The sequence below is a fragment of the Grammomys surdaster genome, unplaced genomic scaffold, assembly GCF_004785775.1.
Source record: "Grammomys surdaster isolate TR1022 unplaced genomic scaffold, NIH_TR_1.0 62, whole genome shotgun sequence".
In the NCBI taxonomy this organism is placed as follows: Eukaryota; Metazoa; Chordata; class Mammalia; order Rodentia; family Muridae; genus Grammomys; species Grammomys surdaster.
In genome coordinates, this window is record NW_021604564.1 from 925,491 (window position 1) to 943,800 (window position 18,310).

The following is an 18,310-nucleotide window of genomic DNA, read 5'->3' on the forward strand; positions in this document are numbered from 1 at the left end:
TCATGTAGCCCAGGCTGGCTTCAAACTGTTGAGATGACCCTGAACTCCTTCCTGGGTTGATATGTTGCTGGGGATGGGGCCCAGGGTTTGGTGCATTGCTAGGAGGGTGCTTGGCCCACTGAACCCCAACTCCACCTTTTCTTGTTTATTGTCAAAGTCTCAGGAGGTAGCCCAGGTTAGGCTAAACTCCCAATCTTCCTGGCTCAGTCTCCTAAGTGTGATGACAGATATGTGCCACTGAGCTTCACAAAGGCTCACAATCTGCTGAAAGGATGGCCCTGAAGCCCCAGGCCTGTCCTCAACTGTGCAATTGTTTGTACTTTTTTGGCAAGACAGAGCCAGACACACAAGGTCCAGCAGCTGGGAGCATTTGGAATGCAAACAGACAAGAACACAGTTTGTTAAACCAGCTACCAAAGGAGTCCAGACAAGGTAGCAGGTGGCTGGTGGCTGTGCGCAGGCCTCAGGCTTTCCACTGCAGATGTACAGGCCAGGGAGAGATGAGCTGCCTGCTGCATCCAGCTGTGGTTTGCTGGTCAGCCTGGGTAAGGAGGACTCAGCCCAGAGCAAGGCGGAGCAAGCGGATGTCACTGCCAAGTCACCTGCACATTGGCAAAGTCCACACGGTTGAGGTCACTCAGCATCTGGTTAATCTGTGATGTGTTCTGCAGCACGGCACGTGCTGCCTGTGCCAGGTGGTTGAGGGACGTGTAGCGCCGCAACGTCTGTGCGAAGGCACTTACGACACCCACCTATGAGGGACCCAGGTGACAGGTTAGCAAAGCTCCTGCATAGGGGATGGACAGACAGATGTGTACACATGCACGCACACCACCCTGCTCCCTGCAGGCCTGTGGAGACTCAGGATAGCAGAGGAGGAAGGGGCAGGATGGAGGAGCCTGTAGGTAAGAGGACCCATGTTAGCCCCTAGACCCATCTCACTGAGGAATCTAGACTGCCTAACTGAGGAGGGGAAAGACATCCCACTGGCTGAGCAGAGCAGACACGGGTGCCCAGCAGTCTGTGCTCTGCCCATGATGGACTGTGCCCTCCAAACATGCTCCAGGATAGACCCTTCCACCTTTGTGTTGCTGCATTAGGCAAGTAAGTACACATACGGACTTAGGGTGCAGGGGTATGTGAAGGTCGCAGCCAGCCCATCACAGGGCACATCTAAGGGCTTTTCTTCCTGGCCCTGTGGTTGACCCTGCTTCTGGAAGCCTCAGTGGATAGTAAAGATACAGATCCCGATGGGGTGGGATGTCCCAGCACTCAGGGAACTGAAGCAGGAGGATTATGAGTTGGAAGACAGAAATTTTGGGCTAAATGAGACTGTTTTGGAAGATTCAGTGAGTGGGGTGGGGGCCTAGAATCCTCACACCCACCAAACTGGCTTATGTGTAGGTGTGGTTGTGGTGAGGGTATGGAGGCAAGGGGTTGAAGTTGGGGTCTTCACTCTGCACCTTAGTTTTTTTCTTAACTATTAGTATGTGAATGCACACATGTGTTGGTGTGTGTGTAGAGAGGTCAGAGGGCAGCTTGTGGGAGTTGGTTCTCTCCGTTCACCATGTGAGTCCCAGGGATCCACTTGGCTTGCTGCCAAGAGCTCTTACCCACAGAGCCACTGCCTGGACCTCTGCACTGTACTTTTTTGAGACAGGACTTGTAGATTAGGCTACCGGCTGTTCCTGTGAGCCCTTAGTGCTGGTGTTACAGTGTGCGCCACCATCCACAGCTTTTTTTTTTAGTGACAGAGTCCACACTCAGGTCCTCATGCTTGTGTGGCAAATGTTACCCCCCTAAGCTGTGGCCCCAGCCCCAGCCCCAGCATCCCTGTACACACGGTCCAGAGTACCTAGGCCACAGATTTACACTGAAGACTCTGTCAGGGAAGTCCCACTTGGCAAACAATGCAGCTGTCTGTTCTACAGTGGTCCAAGAATGTCACCTCCAGGGCCATCTATGGTCCTTTCCCTGCCAGCTCCTCTCCCACCCCCACAGCATCCTGGGAGGCTCATTTTCCTAGACACACAAGGGAAGTGACCTGGGCAGCCCAGGGGAGCCCAGACCCACATGTGCTGGTACCTTGGTCTGGATGACCTGCTGAGGGAAGCCGCTCATGGCATTGATGAGCCAGCCCTCTAGGCTCTTGGCGAAGTTCCTGATGGCCTGGGTAAGGGAACCTGGAGGGGTGAACTCATGGTGAGTGGCGTGAGTAGGGTGAGGACCCACCCAATGGGATCCACCAGGTGTCATGTAGATGATGCCAGCCAGTATAGGCAGAAGAGGGACAAGTGGCAGCCTGAGGGTGACTAGGGCCCTGGACACCCAGGGAGGAGGTGCCAGGCGAGAGTAGGGAGCAGACACTTATCCCCAGCTCTGAGGAGACACTGGGCCTTGTCCAGGAATACTCGAGGCAGGCATAGTGATGGAGCTCCTGCTATGGAGAGCAGGGACACTGCCCAGCACCCAGCATTGCCTGGGCTGCCACTGTCAAAATGTACACATCACCAGAACCACAGCATCGGGGTCAGATATGCAAACACACATGCACACACACACGCAGTGTGTTCTGTCAACATCTGAATTTATTTTACACTGACTTGCCTTCAGAAGAAATTTAGACTTTCTATAGAAAGCCAAAATCTTTTTTAGATTTTATTTTCAGGACAGGATCTTTCTACATAGCTGATCTGGAACTCACTCTGTAGACCAGGCTGGCCTCGAACTCATAGAGACCTGCCTGCCTCCCAAGCGCTGGAGTAAAAGGCACGAGCCTCCATGAAGGGTAATCGGGCTACTTTTGCTTTCCTTTTAATTTTAATTTATTTTCAGACTGTTTTTGAAGAAAATATGTTCCAACATCATTGTCTTCCTGAGATTCAGAACGTCACCCTGGCTGGTCCCCAGGAAAGGCCATAGTTCTCTGTTTCTAACTTCTGGCAGGAAGCTCCTCAGGGCATTTATAAAGATCTAGACTGGTAGACACTAACAGTCCCACATGCACATACCTGCAGGGAGTGCATCCAAGACTGAAGCTGGGTGTGCTGCCCACTCTGGGGCCATGGGCACTGAGCTGGGCAGGGCCTCTGTGGGTCTAAGGCTGTCTGGATTTATGGGTAATCCCCTCTCTAATGGGCCAGTATTGGCCATTTTTCCTAGCAAGCATCCCTGGTGTCCACGAATGGCCTGGTGTGCCCTTGAAACTGAGGTGGCCACAGTGGTTTTCCTAATTGATGACTCTTGGATGTCCTTGCTCCAGGGAACCTTCTGGAAAGCTAGGTACCTACTCTGGCCTGTTCTTATCACCCTGCTGCCTGGCAGGCCTCAGGAGTCAGGAGGAGTTGGCAAATGGGGGGACACCACAGGATTGAGTAGTGGCTCTGGGGGGCAGGGTCTTGGGATGGGGCCGCTTACTGGGGACGGGCCGCAGCACATCTGGGATAAGGGTTTCCACCAGCGCCTGGTACAGGATGTGATCACAGCTTCGCATCCACTGCAGGACAGGCTCACACTTACACAGAGAGATGAGCTTGTCCTTGGGGAGGAGGGTGACTTCTGGCTCCTCATCACTGTGGGAGAGGGAGGGAGCACAGGTGAGCCCAGAGAAACAGGGCAGAGACCACATGGAGTGCATAGGGAACCAGCCTCTAAGCAGGCTCTGCTCAGGGGCTTAGGGCACTGTCCCGTCCGTTACTCATGCTGCTTGGGCAGCTGTGTAGCCCCTTTGGGTCCCCCAAGGATGATAAAAGTCACTGTAGACTCTGGGCTGGGTCAAACTTGGTACCATAGGCATATCATCCCAGTACTCAGGAACCCAAGGCAGGAGGATGACAAAGCCATGTCCAGCAAGAGAGCTGGGGCCATGGCTCAGGGGAACAGGCCCTGCCTAGCATGTACAGGCTCAGGGTCCCCAGAACTACAGCAGATCAGGTGTACAACTGCTGTAGAAGCAGGTGGTGTCAGGACAACACCAAGTTTAAAAACACGGAGAAGGGGTATCTAGGCACCTCCTCAGACAGCCTAGATATGGAAGGTGTCATCAGGAGATTGCCTTGGGATTAAATTGGGGAGCACATGAGCTGAGTCTGCCCTGCCCTGGGGTTGGGGGTGTCACCTGGCAGACAATGAGGCACGGCCATCGCTGGAGGTGGCCTTGCAGTTCCAGAATGACAACCACAGCTTCTCAATGTACTGAAACTGGAGGTTCATGACGACATCTAAGGTAGCCTAGGAGTGGAACAGCCTGTCAGGGGCTAGGCTTGTCTTGTGCCTGGTGCTCCGGGCAGCTGTGGGGTCTTCTGAGGTCCCCAAAGGGGCCTTGCTAGTGAGGAGAGAACAGGCAGAGGCGGTGCCCAGGGAGAAGGTCCATCTAGTTGGGGGACATGGGGGGCTCTGGCCTCCAGTGGGACACAGATCTAGTGACGGTGCAAGGCAGCTGCAGGTGGGGGTTGAGTCTGGCTGAGTAGGTCGTTACCTCACAGTGCCTGCGATACACCAGCTGCAGGGCCTTCACGTCATGAAGGGTGACATTCTCTTGCAGTAGCGTGCTGCCTAGGTCAGGTGCTGGGAACTCTGGGAAGGCGTGGGACACATCTAGGGAGAGACAATCCACACATGTCACACATATAGGCTGCAGGGGACACAGGCACTGGAGACGCACAATAGTGCTGTCGTCATGTGGCAACTGTGGATGTCAGTTCCTTAGGTATTATTCTGAACCCAGGGTAAGCAATGTCTCAGAAACATCCCTGAAGCAGCCAGTCTGGGGCTGGGTCAGTGGCTAGAGTGCTTGTTGAGATACATGAGACCCTGGGTCCCATCCCCAGCACCACAGTGACCTGTTACCCCAATACTTAACGAGGATTAGGAGTTTAGATCAGCCTGGGCTATAGGACAGTCATGGAGGAATCTCTGTGCTCAGCTCTGGGTGCACTGCCCGTACTCAAAGTCACCATCATTATGGCAGTCACTTTGCCATTCACACTGTCTGCCACGTCCTCGTCATTCATTAGTCTACGGTCGTCTCACATATCTGCTGTCTGAGTATACACTGATCGTTCTACAATCTCAGCGGTGTCAGAAGAAGACTCATCTACAACTGGATATACGGCAGAGCAGGCCCCACACTCACCTATGTACTGCTGGTGATGTTGGCCCTGATTGGCCATGGCCTGCTCAGGTGTGCCATGCATGTTCCCGTGAGCACTGCCATCCCCGAGGCTGTCTGACTTCTGGGCTGGCCGATACCTGGGAAGAGGACATACATGCTACCATGAGTCCTCAGCAACCCTTTCTGGGATGAGCCCAGGGAGCACAAAGGACTCGGTGTGTGCACATGCATGTGGGTGGTGTGCCATTTTTAAGAGCAGTCAACAACAAGTATTCTTTCTCTCCCAGTGGTGGGACCTGAACTGTGGGAAGTAGCCAGTACCTGGACAGACCTGGGCCCAGGAGCAGTACCCAGTTGCTGGGTACCAGGCTCAGGGGCAGGAAGCTGTCACATAGATGTCCCTGCCGTCCAGCTCCAGAACTAACACTCCACCCCTTTCAGTCTTTGTGACTGTGCTGGCACCAGAAACTTCCCGGGAGGGAGACCCTGCAGTGTGTCCTGTGTCTGGCTCATGTGCCCATTCATATCGGAGCAGACATTAGAAAGTCCTTCATTTTCCTGGCTGAATGTTATTCCAGTATGAGCAGACGCCCCTTGTGTGATGTCACCGATAGCACGTTTCCATGCTGTTTTCCCTCTGGAGGCAGGTGACCCTTGACACAGATCCTAGACGTTTCATTACTGTGTGGAGATTCTGACTTTGGATTTACTTTGGCTGGATCTACTAGAAACATCGTATAGGTGCACAGAGGGGAAACATGCTCAGACCAGTTAGCCTCCTAGACACTGCTGGCCAAGCTAGCTGTGACAGTCAGCCAAGGGCTGTGAGGTGAGATCTCTTGGGGGAGGAAGAAGGTGCCACCGAGGTGTTTCTGGGGTGTCCCTTGACAAGGATGAAGGCTTGCTCATGTCTGCTGGTCCTGAAAGGAACCAGTGAGGGGCTTTGGGGCGTGGTCAGGGGTGGAGTTCTGCCTAGAATCTCCCAGTGAGGGGCTAGTGGCATGGTCAGGGGTAGGGGCCCTGCTTAGGGTATTTGAGGTCCTCAGTACCTCAACAAAACAAGATAATTAGGATCTGTGGCTTCAATTATAATTTTCTTCTAGAAAAAAATAGAAATATAGATACCCCAAAAGAAAATAAATGAAAACAAAAGAAAAATGTGTGTTGCCAAGATCTGGGTGGGAGGGAGGCACAGGGGAGGACATGGTTTAGGCAATAAAACATCCCTCATCTGACACCACATTTCACCGAGTATCTGTCCAAACACACTGGAGGCAGAACACAAGACTTGTGGAGTGTCTTGCCTGTCATGTTTGGGGACACTGTTGCAGCACCCTGGGATTGAGCAGTGCAGGGCCTGGCCAGCCTGGCCAGCATCACCCACCTAGGTTTCTGGTGTGTGGGCTGCTGCCTCATGGCCATGTACTGTGTGTCTTCCTGCAGTCGGTTCAGTGGGGAATCTGGCTTCAGGCGGATCCCGTAGTAATGGTACTTGGAGTTGCCCCTGGAATAAAACATTACAGGGTAGACACTTAGGTTCGACTCCTCTGGCTTGCAATCATGGGGCCATTCTATATGTAGCAGCCCCTGGTGGGGAGGCCTCTCTCTTGTTAGTGTGATAACGGCTCTGGGTTGTCCTGCACGGAGAAAGTGGCCAACTTTGTCCAGCCCAGGTCTTACTGTGACTATGAGTGACAGCTCTTGCCTAGTGTTCCTCATACCTCACCTCACAGCTGGCCTGAGATGCCCTTACAGCCCAGGAACATGGCGACACATCTCAAGTGTGGGTGACAGGTGTGCCATGCCAGGCTCTAAACTCCATTCTGAAAAAGGGTGTATCTTACGAAGTAACAAGGAGGAACAGGAGGTGGCCTTGCCATGTTCAAGGGTTGACACAGTGGTGGAGGCAGGAGGGGCAGCAGTTCAACATCATCAGATGTGTGATGAGTGTGAAGCTGGTCTGGGCTACATGAGACTGTCTCCAAAGAAGAAAATAAAAATAAAAACAGCTTATTCAGAGGAATAAAAATTCAAATGGATTTTAAAAATGGAATGAGCCCAGTGTAGTGGTACAGGCTTTAATCTGAGCACTTGGGAGGCAGAGGCAGGTGGATCTCTGTGAGTTCAAGGACAGCCTGAACTACAGAGTGAGCTCCTGTCTCAAAACCAAATCAACAACAAAATTTATAAAATGAGTGTGAACTCTGTGTCTCAGTCCTGCCCTGCCCTCTCTTTCCAGTGTCTCCCCACCTTAACTCTGGACAGCTGGAAGTCATGAAGCCTCCACCGGGGCTGGAGGCCTGTGGGCTTTGGGTAGCTGGGTCTCTGACATGGGAAGAGAGGAGGCAGGGCTGGCATGAGATGCAGGGAGCCCTTGGGATTATCACTCACCTGGTCCCCAGGCGCCGTGTGCGCAGGCCCATGAACACAGAGCGGATGAGCTTGCCGAAGGACGCAGCATTGACCGGCTCCAGCTTGTGCTCCTGGCAGTGGCGTAGGTAGTGGTTGTACAGGGAGCTGCGGGGCAGGCTCACACCCTCCGCTGTCTCGTAATTATCCAGAAGCCACTGGAGCTAGAGGACAGATGGGCATCAAAGGCCTAGAGTCCCAGGACAGCAGCTCGCTTCTCTGTGCTGGCAAGGGCAGTGACAAAGCCACCTGTGTGGTACTCACATCAGTCCCCCGAATAAATATGCCAAGTACTTCTGTCTCTCCATTATCCATCTATCATCCTACCCATCTATCTGTCTGTCCATCCATGTACAGCTTGGCCTCCATGTTCCTTGACTTATTTTATAAACCCTCATGTGATAGAGACGTGTCCACAGCACTACAGTCCTGGGAATACTGAAATCTCCTAAACCCACAGCAAAGGGACAGATTCTGATGCAGAAATACAGGGCGGTGGACAGGAAGCCTTGTGTTCTAGTGAGGAAGGACATCACCAGACTGATGGCTTGCCCCAACCCCAAAGAGGCCCTGAGAGTCAGTAAAAGGTGCGACCCAAGGCTGTGTGCAGAGGCCAAGGCTTAGGGAGGTGCCAAGAACCCAGTACCTGGTCCCTGCTGTGGGTGTTGACACCCTGTCTTGGGTCTGTCCTACAGGTAAGACACATAACCTGACCCTGTGGCTGCCGTGTGACTAGATATGAGCTATGATACTGACAAGGGGGCTGAGTCCCTCCATGCATGAAGCCACTATGTCTTGTGAATGGTGCCTGATGCCTGTCCAGCCCCTCCTAGGTTGGTGTCCTTTGTCCCCATGCTTGCACTGTCTCCCAGGGGAGTCACTGTTAGTGACTGACAGGTGTATGGCCATATGGCTGGGTCTGGGCTGCAGAAGGAAACCAGCTTGTGCTCCTCTCTAAACAGGGGGCGTAACAATGATGAGTGGGTGTCTTCTGTTTCTGAGCAAATGAGGCCAAGTGAGGAGAAGGCATAGGAAGGTGAGACTAGCCTAGACTTTGGTCACGGTTGATGGCAGACTGTCTCCACAGCCAGCACACATAGGAAAAATGGGCCTGGGTAAAGAGTCACATTGGTAGGACCAATAAAGAATAATAAAACAATTGAAGCACAAAAAAAAATAAATAAATAAACATGGGGTGAACTCTGGGGAATTCCTCCATGGGACCAAGCAGGGAGTCCCTGCCATGACCACCACACAGAGGCTCATGTTGCTTCTTACTGGTCTCTCCAACTCCTGTGTCCCTCCTCCATCACCCTGGGGCCAGGCTCAGTATGCATCAGAAATCCAGGTTAGAGGGCGACTTTGGGGAGACATCGAGAGGCTCCAAACAGGATCTCAGATGCCATATCTGCAGGGTAGCCAGTTGAAAGGACAGGAGGCTGAGTGCCACACTATGCACAGACAGCACAAATGGCCTGAGGATGGGTTTATTTTGGCACCACAGGACCAAGAGACAGCTGTCTCTCTGGAGATGGCAGGCCAGAGCCAGCTAGAGGTGGACTGGCTCTGCCTCTGGGCAGTCAGAGCTGGCCTCTAACGCTGCTGTGATTGATCAAGACCATGCTGATCTCTGAGCACTGGGTTTGGGCCTTTGGGCCATCCTGCCACCTTGCTTGTCCCAGCCAGCAGCTGTACCCAGCTCTCCACCTGTGAGCCTGCCTGAGACAGATGTCTCTGCGGTCCTCCCCAACCCCATGCAGGTGCCATACACCAGCTGTTTCCCCCACAGAGCACAGTTCTCACTTTACACCAATGGGGTGAACAGGTGGCAGTTTAAACAAGGAAACAGACACATGCTTGCTTCCCCATCCCTGAACCTGGGAGGCCAAGACAGGAAGACCGAGACACGGAGGCCAGCCTGGGCTTGGGACAATGTTCTCCAAGGGGACTGAGCTTTCCTGCCCAGGAGTTTGATTCTATCCTGAGGCATGGACATCTTGCCTTTGCTGCCCCCTCTGGCATGCTGGACACAGTGTCCTTCTCCTCTTCCCATGTCAGTGTAGACAGAACTGAGCCACTTCAGGGCTACCCCTGTGCCTCCCACTTGACAGAACATCGAGGCCCGAGGCTGAGGCCAACATTAGCCCAGGGCTTAGCCATGTGTCCCTTCCACTCCTCTGGGAGCTTCACCTGGCCCTGTGCACGGCACAACACTGCAGAGCCTGTTCCAGAGCCTGTGACGATCCAGCATGGGTGTGGCTCTCACATATCAGGGTCACTTGGACCCTTGGGCTTCTCTTCTCAGCTCTCTATCCACTTGGGTCTGTGCTGTGTCCCTGATGCCACAGCTCTGTGAGGCAGGGGCAGAGCTTCATTGTTTGTGTTTGGTGCCCCAGGACATTGACATGGCACTTCAAGACCAAAGCTGAGACCAAGGAGTCATTGAGAGGAGGGGACACTGCAGGAGGCTCTGGGTATGGAACCTACAGCCCTGCTTTTCTTTGTCACCTGATTCCAGATCTTTCCTGAAGGCTGGAGATCTGGGAAGGAGGAGGAGGAAGAGGAGGAGGAGGAGGAGGAAGAGGAAGATAGGAGGAGGGCTGGGGTTTAGACAGGGTGATAGGAGGGATCACACAGGGAGGCACAAGAATAAGAATAGGGCAGGCAAGATGGCTCAGCCAGCAAAGGAGCTTGTTCAATGTCTGGGATCTTCATGAGGGAAGAAATGATTCCCCCAGCTCGGCCTCTGAGGTCTGCAGGCACAATGAGGCGAGCTCACACCTTCCCAATAAACAGAGAATAATTCTTTTAAAAGAGTGAAGGTTGCTAACTGGGTCCTGAGGTTGCAGTGTTGGGGTGGACAGACAGTGTCTGATAAGGGTCCTGTGGTGGATGGCTTTTGTTAACTTGACACCAACCTTGACTTATCTGGGAAAAGGGAACTTTGACTGAGGGATTGCCCCATCAGATTTGCCCGTGGTATATTTTCTTAATTGGTGATTGATGAGGAAGGGCCCAGCCCATTGCCATCCCTGGGCTGCTGGTCCTGGGTTCACGGCTCAGCAGGCTGAGCCAGCCATAGGGTGCAAGTCAGTAAGCAGCATACTCCGTTAACTCTGCATCAGCTCCTACGATGAAGCAAATCTTCTCCTCTCCAGCTTCTTTCAAGTCCTGGTATTTATCACAGCAATAGAGACCTGACTACGATCCTGCTAATCGTAGGGTCGGCAACAGCCACCAGTGGGCCATATGTCGAAGGACCAGCATGGTGCTGCAGTTCAAGGTGGGGGGCCTTTAAGGGGCAGGGCTGGATAAGAGGACTTTAGGTGGCAGTCACCTCTTCCTCTCTATTTTGGCCTCATCCACCACAGACTCCTGCCACGTGTCCTGTGTGTCCTGGTCCCAGCTAGCTGCAGGATGGCGCCTCTAAAACAGCCCAGCTGACCCAGTATTCTTTCCATGTGGATGCTCCTCAGGTGTGTGCTACAGCAGTGGGGAGCTGGCAACTGTGAACATGTCCTGCAGCAGTGCGGGATTAGTCCTACATCTCAGCTTCAAAACAAAACATCATATCTTTTATCAGACACATTCATTCTAGCCTGGCAGGTACACTTTGTAGACAGAGAGGGTGGGCCTGTGGGAGTTCCTGTGTGGGGTGAGCAGAGGTCTAGCCTCAGGAGGAACTGCTGCCTTCCTGGAGGTTTTGGAACCTGTGCTGCTTCAGGCCAGGCCTTGATGGCTGGTTGGATGGGTGGCTGGTCCCACCAGTTACTGTTGTGACAGTTACAGATAAAGCTGTGATTTTTCCTAGGGGTCCCTCCTGCTCCAGCTGCCTCTGCTCTCCAAACCAACTGTAGAAACAGGGTCAGCAGAATGCAGCCTTGGGAGATTCATGGCTCCATTCTCAGCGGCTACCAGGAGCACGGCTCTGCTGGACGAGGTGCCCTACAATCCTCTGTGCCTAGATGAAGGTACAACAGCTTTGCTGAGGCTGTGACATCCCACCCTCCAGAAAGCTACAGCACCACAGGCAGCCCCGGGAACCACATCACGTCCCTGCAGGGGCAAAGGCAGATCACTGCTAACTCTTCACTCCCCGCTGGCCCTGCCTCCAGCCAAGATGCTGCATTCTTTCTCTGCCACAGATGTGGCGGGTTTTCTAATAAGATCTGATCTCTACTTCCCTTGCTCCTACGTCATCAACACCCCAAAGGAGAGAAGAGTGAACACTGATGGAGGAGGGGTTAGCCTGGGGTCCATCATGTGGACTCTGGTTGGAGATTGAGCACCCCACACCCTGCAACAAGCACTCTGAGTGGTCCCCACAAACATTCTGAATGCCCTATAGACACAGCAACTTGGGGGTTCCATCCCCATGATTGGCTTCCAGGTGCCCCACAAGCTGTTGGTGGTCATAGACACTGCCTTTAGTCCAAGCCTCTGGCTTGTTGAGAACAGGTTATTCCCAGGCTTCTGCTCACCGAGGCCCCTTCCCTTGAACATGACAAAGGCTTCTCCCTTGGGCTCTGTCCCCAGGAGGACTGTCCAACAGTGGAGAGCGCTGTTCATCCTGGAGGGTTGGGCCCCAGTGGAAGGAAATGTCCCTGTCCTCGATTTCTGGGACAAGGTACTTGCCACATACTGTCTGGGAAAGCATCCAAGCTTGTGAGCTCTCAAGGCTTCTAGACCTTTCTCTGGATCAGTGTCTACCCCTGTCCCCAGAGAGCCACAGCCTCCCACAGTCTCCTGTGAACCTGGGCCAGCAGGAAGGTTCCAGAGAATCACCAAATCAAACTGGACAAAAAGCAGCTGTTCGGAGTCTCAGGGAAGGTGGCATTTGGGGGCCATGCCGATGGTCACAGCCCTGGCCAGCTTCTGTGGCAGGTCTTAGTTTTTGAGAGGCAGACCCAGTCAGGTATGGGGGCACATTCCTGTCATCCCAGCTCTCAGGAGTCTGGGGTAGGACCTGACCTGGGTCCTCTGTGAGGGCAGCTGGTGCTTTAACCACTGAGCTGTCTCTTCTGTTGGGGAGTGGTTCTAATGTTGTGTATTATTTTGGATCCCAAAAAGCCACGCTTCCAGACCTGAGAGTCCCTGCCCCCAGATGGCTTCAATTGATATAAAGAATTTCTGTACAGACACTGGCCGGGCAGGGAGATGGGGCGCCGCTTTTAGATTGAGAGAAAGGAGAAGAGGAGGAGGATCGAAAATGACGGAAAGCAGAGGAAAGTAAGAGCTGCAGGAAAGAAAGCAACCAGTCATGTGAGAATTTGGGAAAGCGGCCCTAGGGCCCCTCCCCTGACTGGATCTGGGGAGCAGGGATGGAATGCTGATTTAGAAAGTTGACTCAGGAAAGTTGGAGAGGACAATGTATACTAACTGCAAGGAGGGTTACAAATGTCCAGCCATCGAGCCAGTCAAGGCATACCAAAATTAGCTGGTAATTACATTTTCATTGTCAAATCCAGAGAGCTCTCACGCAGATATAACTGTGCATGACGCGCCGGGAGCCAAAGCAGTTTAACTAACTCACTCACTGCTACAGACGGCACACAATGTGGCAGGCAACAAGTCACTATTAAAATTATTTAGAGATTCTTGGATGGAATACAGACACCATGATATAAAGTTAAGAGGAGGGGAGAATTGCTTTCTTAAAGGCTACAGATTTTGCCTGAGCCACACAGGAATTTCTTCCCACGGTTTGCAACTATACAAAGGGCTTGAGCTCAGAAGTGCTGGGAGCCCTGCAGTAATGAGACAGCTGGCTGCTCAGAGGAAGGCAGAGGCAGGCAGACCATAGATGCTGGCTGCCTCCCACAACCAAACAAATAAAGGATAGAGATAGCTAAAATGTAATTGTTTTTAAGGATAGAAGGGAGTATACTGGTAATTGTTTAATTGTTTTGAAGTATACATGGAATAAAGAAATCCAGGCCTTTGACCTCAAGTGTAGGAAATAAAAGCATGGAGATAAAATAGAAGGAATGAAAAAATGCATTTAAAGAAATGTAAAAGTCTTGCCAGGGCAAATATTCAAAATCTTTGAACATGGTCTACATGAGATTTCTGGGATTGCTTAACATGGTATGGCAAAAAAGAGCCTGGAAATAGGCGTATACAGTAAGTAGAACGGAATTTAATTAAAGTTAAATACATAGTTGAATAAATTATTGGTCTTAAATTATAGGTCAAAGAGCAAGGGGTAAGTAGAACAAACTTACCTTAGACAGATAATAGAAGCTTATGTTAACTCAAGTTATATAAAGAGAAGAAAACATGTATCCACGGATATATTAACCTTCATAGGAAGGAAGGTTTAAATATATTTAGATAAATAACTGAGGCTTTTGATCTTAAATTATAGGTTGAAAAGCATGGGGTATGGAGCTTAACCTATCTCCGACAGCAGAAACTGGGGCCTTGAGCTCACTATTAAAAATTAATTGTGTAAGAACAAAACAAGAGATAGTGGGGGAGCACTGTCTCAACTAGATTGTTTTAATTGTCAGAATGAAGATGATTATAGGTTTGGTGGTATTTATGATATTACAATTCCTCTAGGAGAGGTTAAGCTATACATTTAATGACTTCTGGTTACTGGACCAAAGACATGCTACTTTGATAAAGAGGCTCTGTACTTGTGTTGACAGGAAAGGAGAAAAAGCTTTGGACATTTCCCAGAGTGGTATGGATCAGATATGACAAGGGAAGACCCCCTGAAGATCTTGGCTACAGAAAAGAAAAATTTGAGAAAAATCAAACAGGACAGGTGACTGGATCTGCTCATTCCTGGACATGGGAACAGCCCTATAACTGGCTTAGACATAAACATGTCTTTAGCCAAAACTTCAGCTAAAATTAGACAATACGTCTTGTTGGTTATGGAATCCTTAAGATTCTTCATGCCCTCCTTCATATGGCATGAGTGAAGATTTACTAAACTGGTTATTGATCAAATTAACTCATAAAAAAAGACAGTTGCCTTTCACCTGCTCTAACAGGAAGCAAAGATTCATCTGTAACTGATCTGTGCATCTTGCACAACCCACTGCTTTCAGAACAGCTTCAGGGATAGCTGGTGATTCCAGATGGCCTCATTTCAGCCAGCCTTTCAGACACATTCGGTCAACACTTCAGTCAAGCCCTGAGCCTTCTAAGCATACAGAGACTGGATAACAGATGCTAAAGCTAGCTTTCTTAAGTCTAACCAAATTTTCTAATTTTCCTACCCCTACCAACTCCTTTAAAAAAATAATTCATCACCCAATTCAGCAGGAAGAAGCCATGGAGAGCCATCATCATGGTCCCTTGGGTATGGGTCTCTGGTTATGGTTATTTTTATAAATTATAGATAGGTTGTCATTTTAAGGGAGAATTTGGAAATGGTCATAATTTTGAACAGGGAGGAAATAGATGGCATGGATTACTAAATTTATTCTTGAACAAAACATTATATAGCTACAATCTTACATTGGTAGAAATCTTCATAACTGATGCAAAATTGAAGTTATAATTTCTTACATTGGTGCAGAATTTGTAGACTAATATAGATTTAAGGTTTTCACTGGTATAAATTTCTTATATTGATCCAAAATTTGAAACCAATAGTTACTCTTACATAGGCATTGTGCCCATGCAACTCATTTAAGAATACAAGGCTTAGACCCAGTCCTTCTAGTAACAGCTATTACAAACTGTTTAGGATGAGTAAGTAAGGCAAGTTAAGAGCCAGGTAATAAAAAACTTGTGGCTATATTAGATTCTGATTTAAATATAGTAAAGTGTTTTCAATATTACTCAAATGGAAATGCCTAAGAGTAGTTAAGGTTTAACAGTTCAGACAATAAATCTTGTTGTTTATGGAATCCTTAAGATTCTTCATGCCATCCTTCATGTGGCATGAATGAATGAAGATTTATTAAACTGGTTATTGATCAAATTAACTCATAAAAAAAGACAGTTGTCTTTCACCTGCTCTAACAGGATGCAAAGATTCATCCTTAACTGATCTGTACACAGTCTTCAGAAACATCAAATCCACAGAATATGTCATTTAATTTTATTTCATTATTAAAGATCATTTGACAAGGAGACACACTGGCTTCTGACAGCTTCCCCATTCCCCTTCAAAGAAGAGTGTGAGCATGACGACCTCCATATGGAGCTGCTCCAGTTATGGCAAGGTGGCCACTGGACAAAAATTGCCCTATTCCTTTTCTTTTCTTTCTTTTTTTTTTTTTTTTGAGACAGGGTTTCTCTGTGTAGCCCTGGCTGTCTTGGAACTCACTCTGTAGACCAGGCTGGCCTCGAACTCAGAAATCCACCTGCCTCTGCCTCCCAAGTGCTGGGATTAAAGGTGTGCGCCACCACCACCCGGCTGCCGTATTCATCTACAGACAAAAAATACTGTCCAGGAAAGGACACACAATGTGAGATAGTTGACAGTTTAGCTCTGCCAAGACAGATCAAACTAGTCCTTCACAGTTCCTGCTTCATTTCAAGGTCTGTCAGATGGTCTGAGCCAGAAGGATGAAGACAGAATCTCCAACATTATAAGAAATGAGGGGGCTGTCCCGGCAGCCAGCTGTCTCTGCAATTTGTTTAAGCTTTGGAGATGTGTCTTTGTGTTTCCTATATATTCAGGCAATAGTTTGTTCTCAGATTTCTGAGGGGGTTGAAGACTAGTTATAGTCTCATAATCAAACTCAAGTTGTTTATCATTGAGGAAGATGATATAGATGTGAAAGGATGATTTTCAGATGATAATGCAAGCGAAAATCAGAACATAACTCAAGTACAGAATTGTGAGCCCTTTAAGTTAGGATAGAAGGTAGAGTACTTTATCTAATTGACAAATATGATGGGCTGGGTGTTAATTATATATCATACTTTGTAATTTACATAATTCTTATAGTTATGCTCAATTTGTATCTAGGAGCCTTTTTAAAAATTTCAGCAGAAAATGTGAGATGTTGGGGATTAGCTCTATGGTACGTCTTATTTCAGCTCCCAGAAAGCTGTGCTTCCAGACCTGAGGGTCCCTGCCCCCAGCTAGCAGCCAATGGCTGGACAGAAAGATGGAGGTGGGACTTTACATTGTGCAGGCAAGGGGCAGAGAGAGAGAGAGAAAAACAGAAGACAAAGAGAGAGAGAGAGAGAGAGAGAGAGAGAGAGAGAGAGAGAGAGAGAAGAGATGGACAATAACCATGACTTGGAGGCAGAGGGATCAGATTTAAGCACTGCAGGAGAGAAACCATCCAGCAGTGTAGGTGGAAAAGGAATGCAGCCCTATAAGGGGAGGGAGCAATGCCCAGAAGATAACAGAGCAGCAAAGATGAGATATGGATTTAGAAGGTATTGAGCCAGGAATATGGGAGGAAAATGTGTGCTAGTCATGGAGAAGTTTAGCCATTGAGCTAGTCCAGTCATATCAGAACTAGCTGGTGTGTGTGTGTCTTTTATTCTTGAGTCCAGAGAGCTCTCAGGCAGATATAACTGTGAATGACCCGCTGGGAACCAAAGCAGTTTAACTAATTCAGTGCCACACTCTTCTAACACTTTCATTATTATTTTTGAGACAAGGTCCAGGCTCATCTCTAACTCCCTATGTAGACTAGGGTGTCCTGAGTGCTGGGGTTAAAGGCACATGTCACCATGCCTGGTTTATGTGGCTTCTGGAGTTTGAACTCAAAGTCACAACAATGACTTGACTGACTAGACATCTTGTAGGCCCTCTTCTCCCCCACCCCCTTTAATCAAATTCTCATGTTGTTGGTACCAGGCCTGAACTCAGTGACATCACATCCAGGTGACCTTACATCGTTGCCAAGGCAACAGCCATACACTCCCAGAATCCACCTGGCTACCTTACCTTTAACTGGGAAAAGGCTATGTCACTGCCCATATAAATAGGCAGAATTCCCTGACCTCTCTCTCTTCTCCCCACCATTTCCTCCCGTTTCTCACCCCACCTTTGCCCTCTGCCCTAAATAACCCCTCGTGGAAACATTTGGTCTGGTGTTGTCTGTCCTAAGATGCGTGCCGAAATCTAACATTGGTGCATTGGGCTGAGACCGAATACTTCGAGGTACTTTGGTAGCTCCCACCAGCCGTAGGCGCTGCCGTGACCCCGAGAGAGATCAAAGCCACGTCGTCAACCACCTCCGCCACCACCCACTGCTACCTGCCGTGTCACCGGCCACTGCTGCAGAAGAATCCCCATCCGTCGCTGTGAGGCTCGCAAAACTTCCACCACGTGAGCTGTGCCGCTGAGGCCCCCACGTGGTGCTCTGCCACGTGGGCTGGGTAGCCAGACAGGGACACAGGACCTCACAGTTTCACCTTTCCTGATACCAGACTGCACAAGCCTTCAACCCCCATTCTATGACCCCACACCCTTAGATCCAGCTGTTGAACCTCCTCCCCTCCATTGCAGACCTGTTTCCATGCCGCCAAAAACCCAAACTGCTGCCTCGGTTTCTTTTTTTTTTTTTTTTTTTTTTTTTTTAATGGTTTTTCGAGACAGGGTTTCTCTGTGTAGCCCTGGCTGTCCTGGAACTCACTCTGTAGACCAGGCTGGCCTCGAACTCAGAAATCCGCCTGCCTCTGCCTCCCAAGTGCTGGGATTAAAGGCGTGCGCCACCACCGCCCAGCGCTGCCTTGGTTTCTTCTTCTCACCAGGGTACCTCGAGTCCACTGGCTCGACCTCCCCAGGCCCCTCCCCTCCTTCTGTGCCAGCTGCAGGCCATACTAACTGCCCTGCGTTGGCACCAACCTTCACCCCTT

The 18,310-nt window shown here is 50.0% G+C and overlaps 1 protein-coding gene across 2 annotated transcripts in view; it reads right to left on the bottom strand.

The window, feature by feature from the left end:
- Rfx2 (regulatory factor X2) overlaps nucleotides 1-18,310 on the bottom strand; it is a 67,944-nt gene that overhangs the window by 3,355 nt on the left and 46,279 nt on the right. For both annotated transcript variants that reach the window (XM_028763160.1, XM_028763150.1), the window contains 8 exons: nucleotides 7,505-7,686; nucleotides 6,498-6,617; nucleotides 5,135-5,250; nucleotides 4,478-4,596; nucleotides 4,118-4,230; nucleotides 3,418-3,572; nucleotides 2,086-2,183; nucleotides 603-752 (listed from right to left, as the gene is read on the bottom strand). In XM_028763160.1, coding sequence (XP_028618993.1) covers nucleotides 603-752; nucleotides 2,086-2,183; nucleotides 3,418-3,572; nucleotides 4,118-4,230; nucleotides 4,478-4,596; nucleotides 5,135-5,250; nucleotides 6,498-6,617; nucleotides 7,505-7,686 — 1,053 coding nt within the window. The remainder of the gene's footprint in view (nucleotides 1-602; nucleotides 753-2,085; nucleotides 2,184-3,417; nucleotides 3,573-4,117; nucleotides 4,231-4,477; nucleotides 4,597-5,134; nucleotides 5,251-6,497; nucleotides 6,618-7,504; nucleotides 7,687-18,310) is intronic.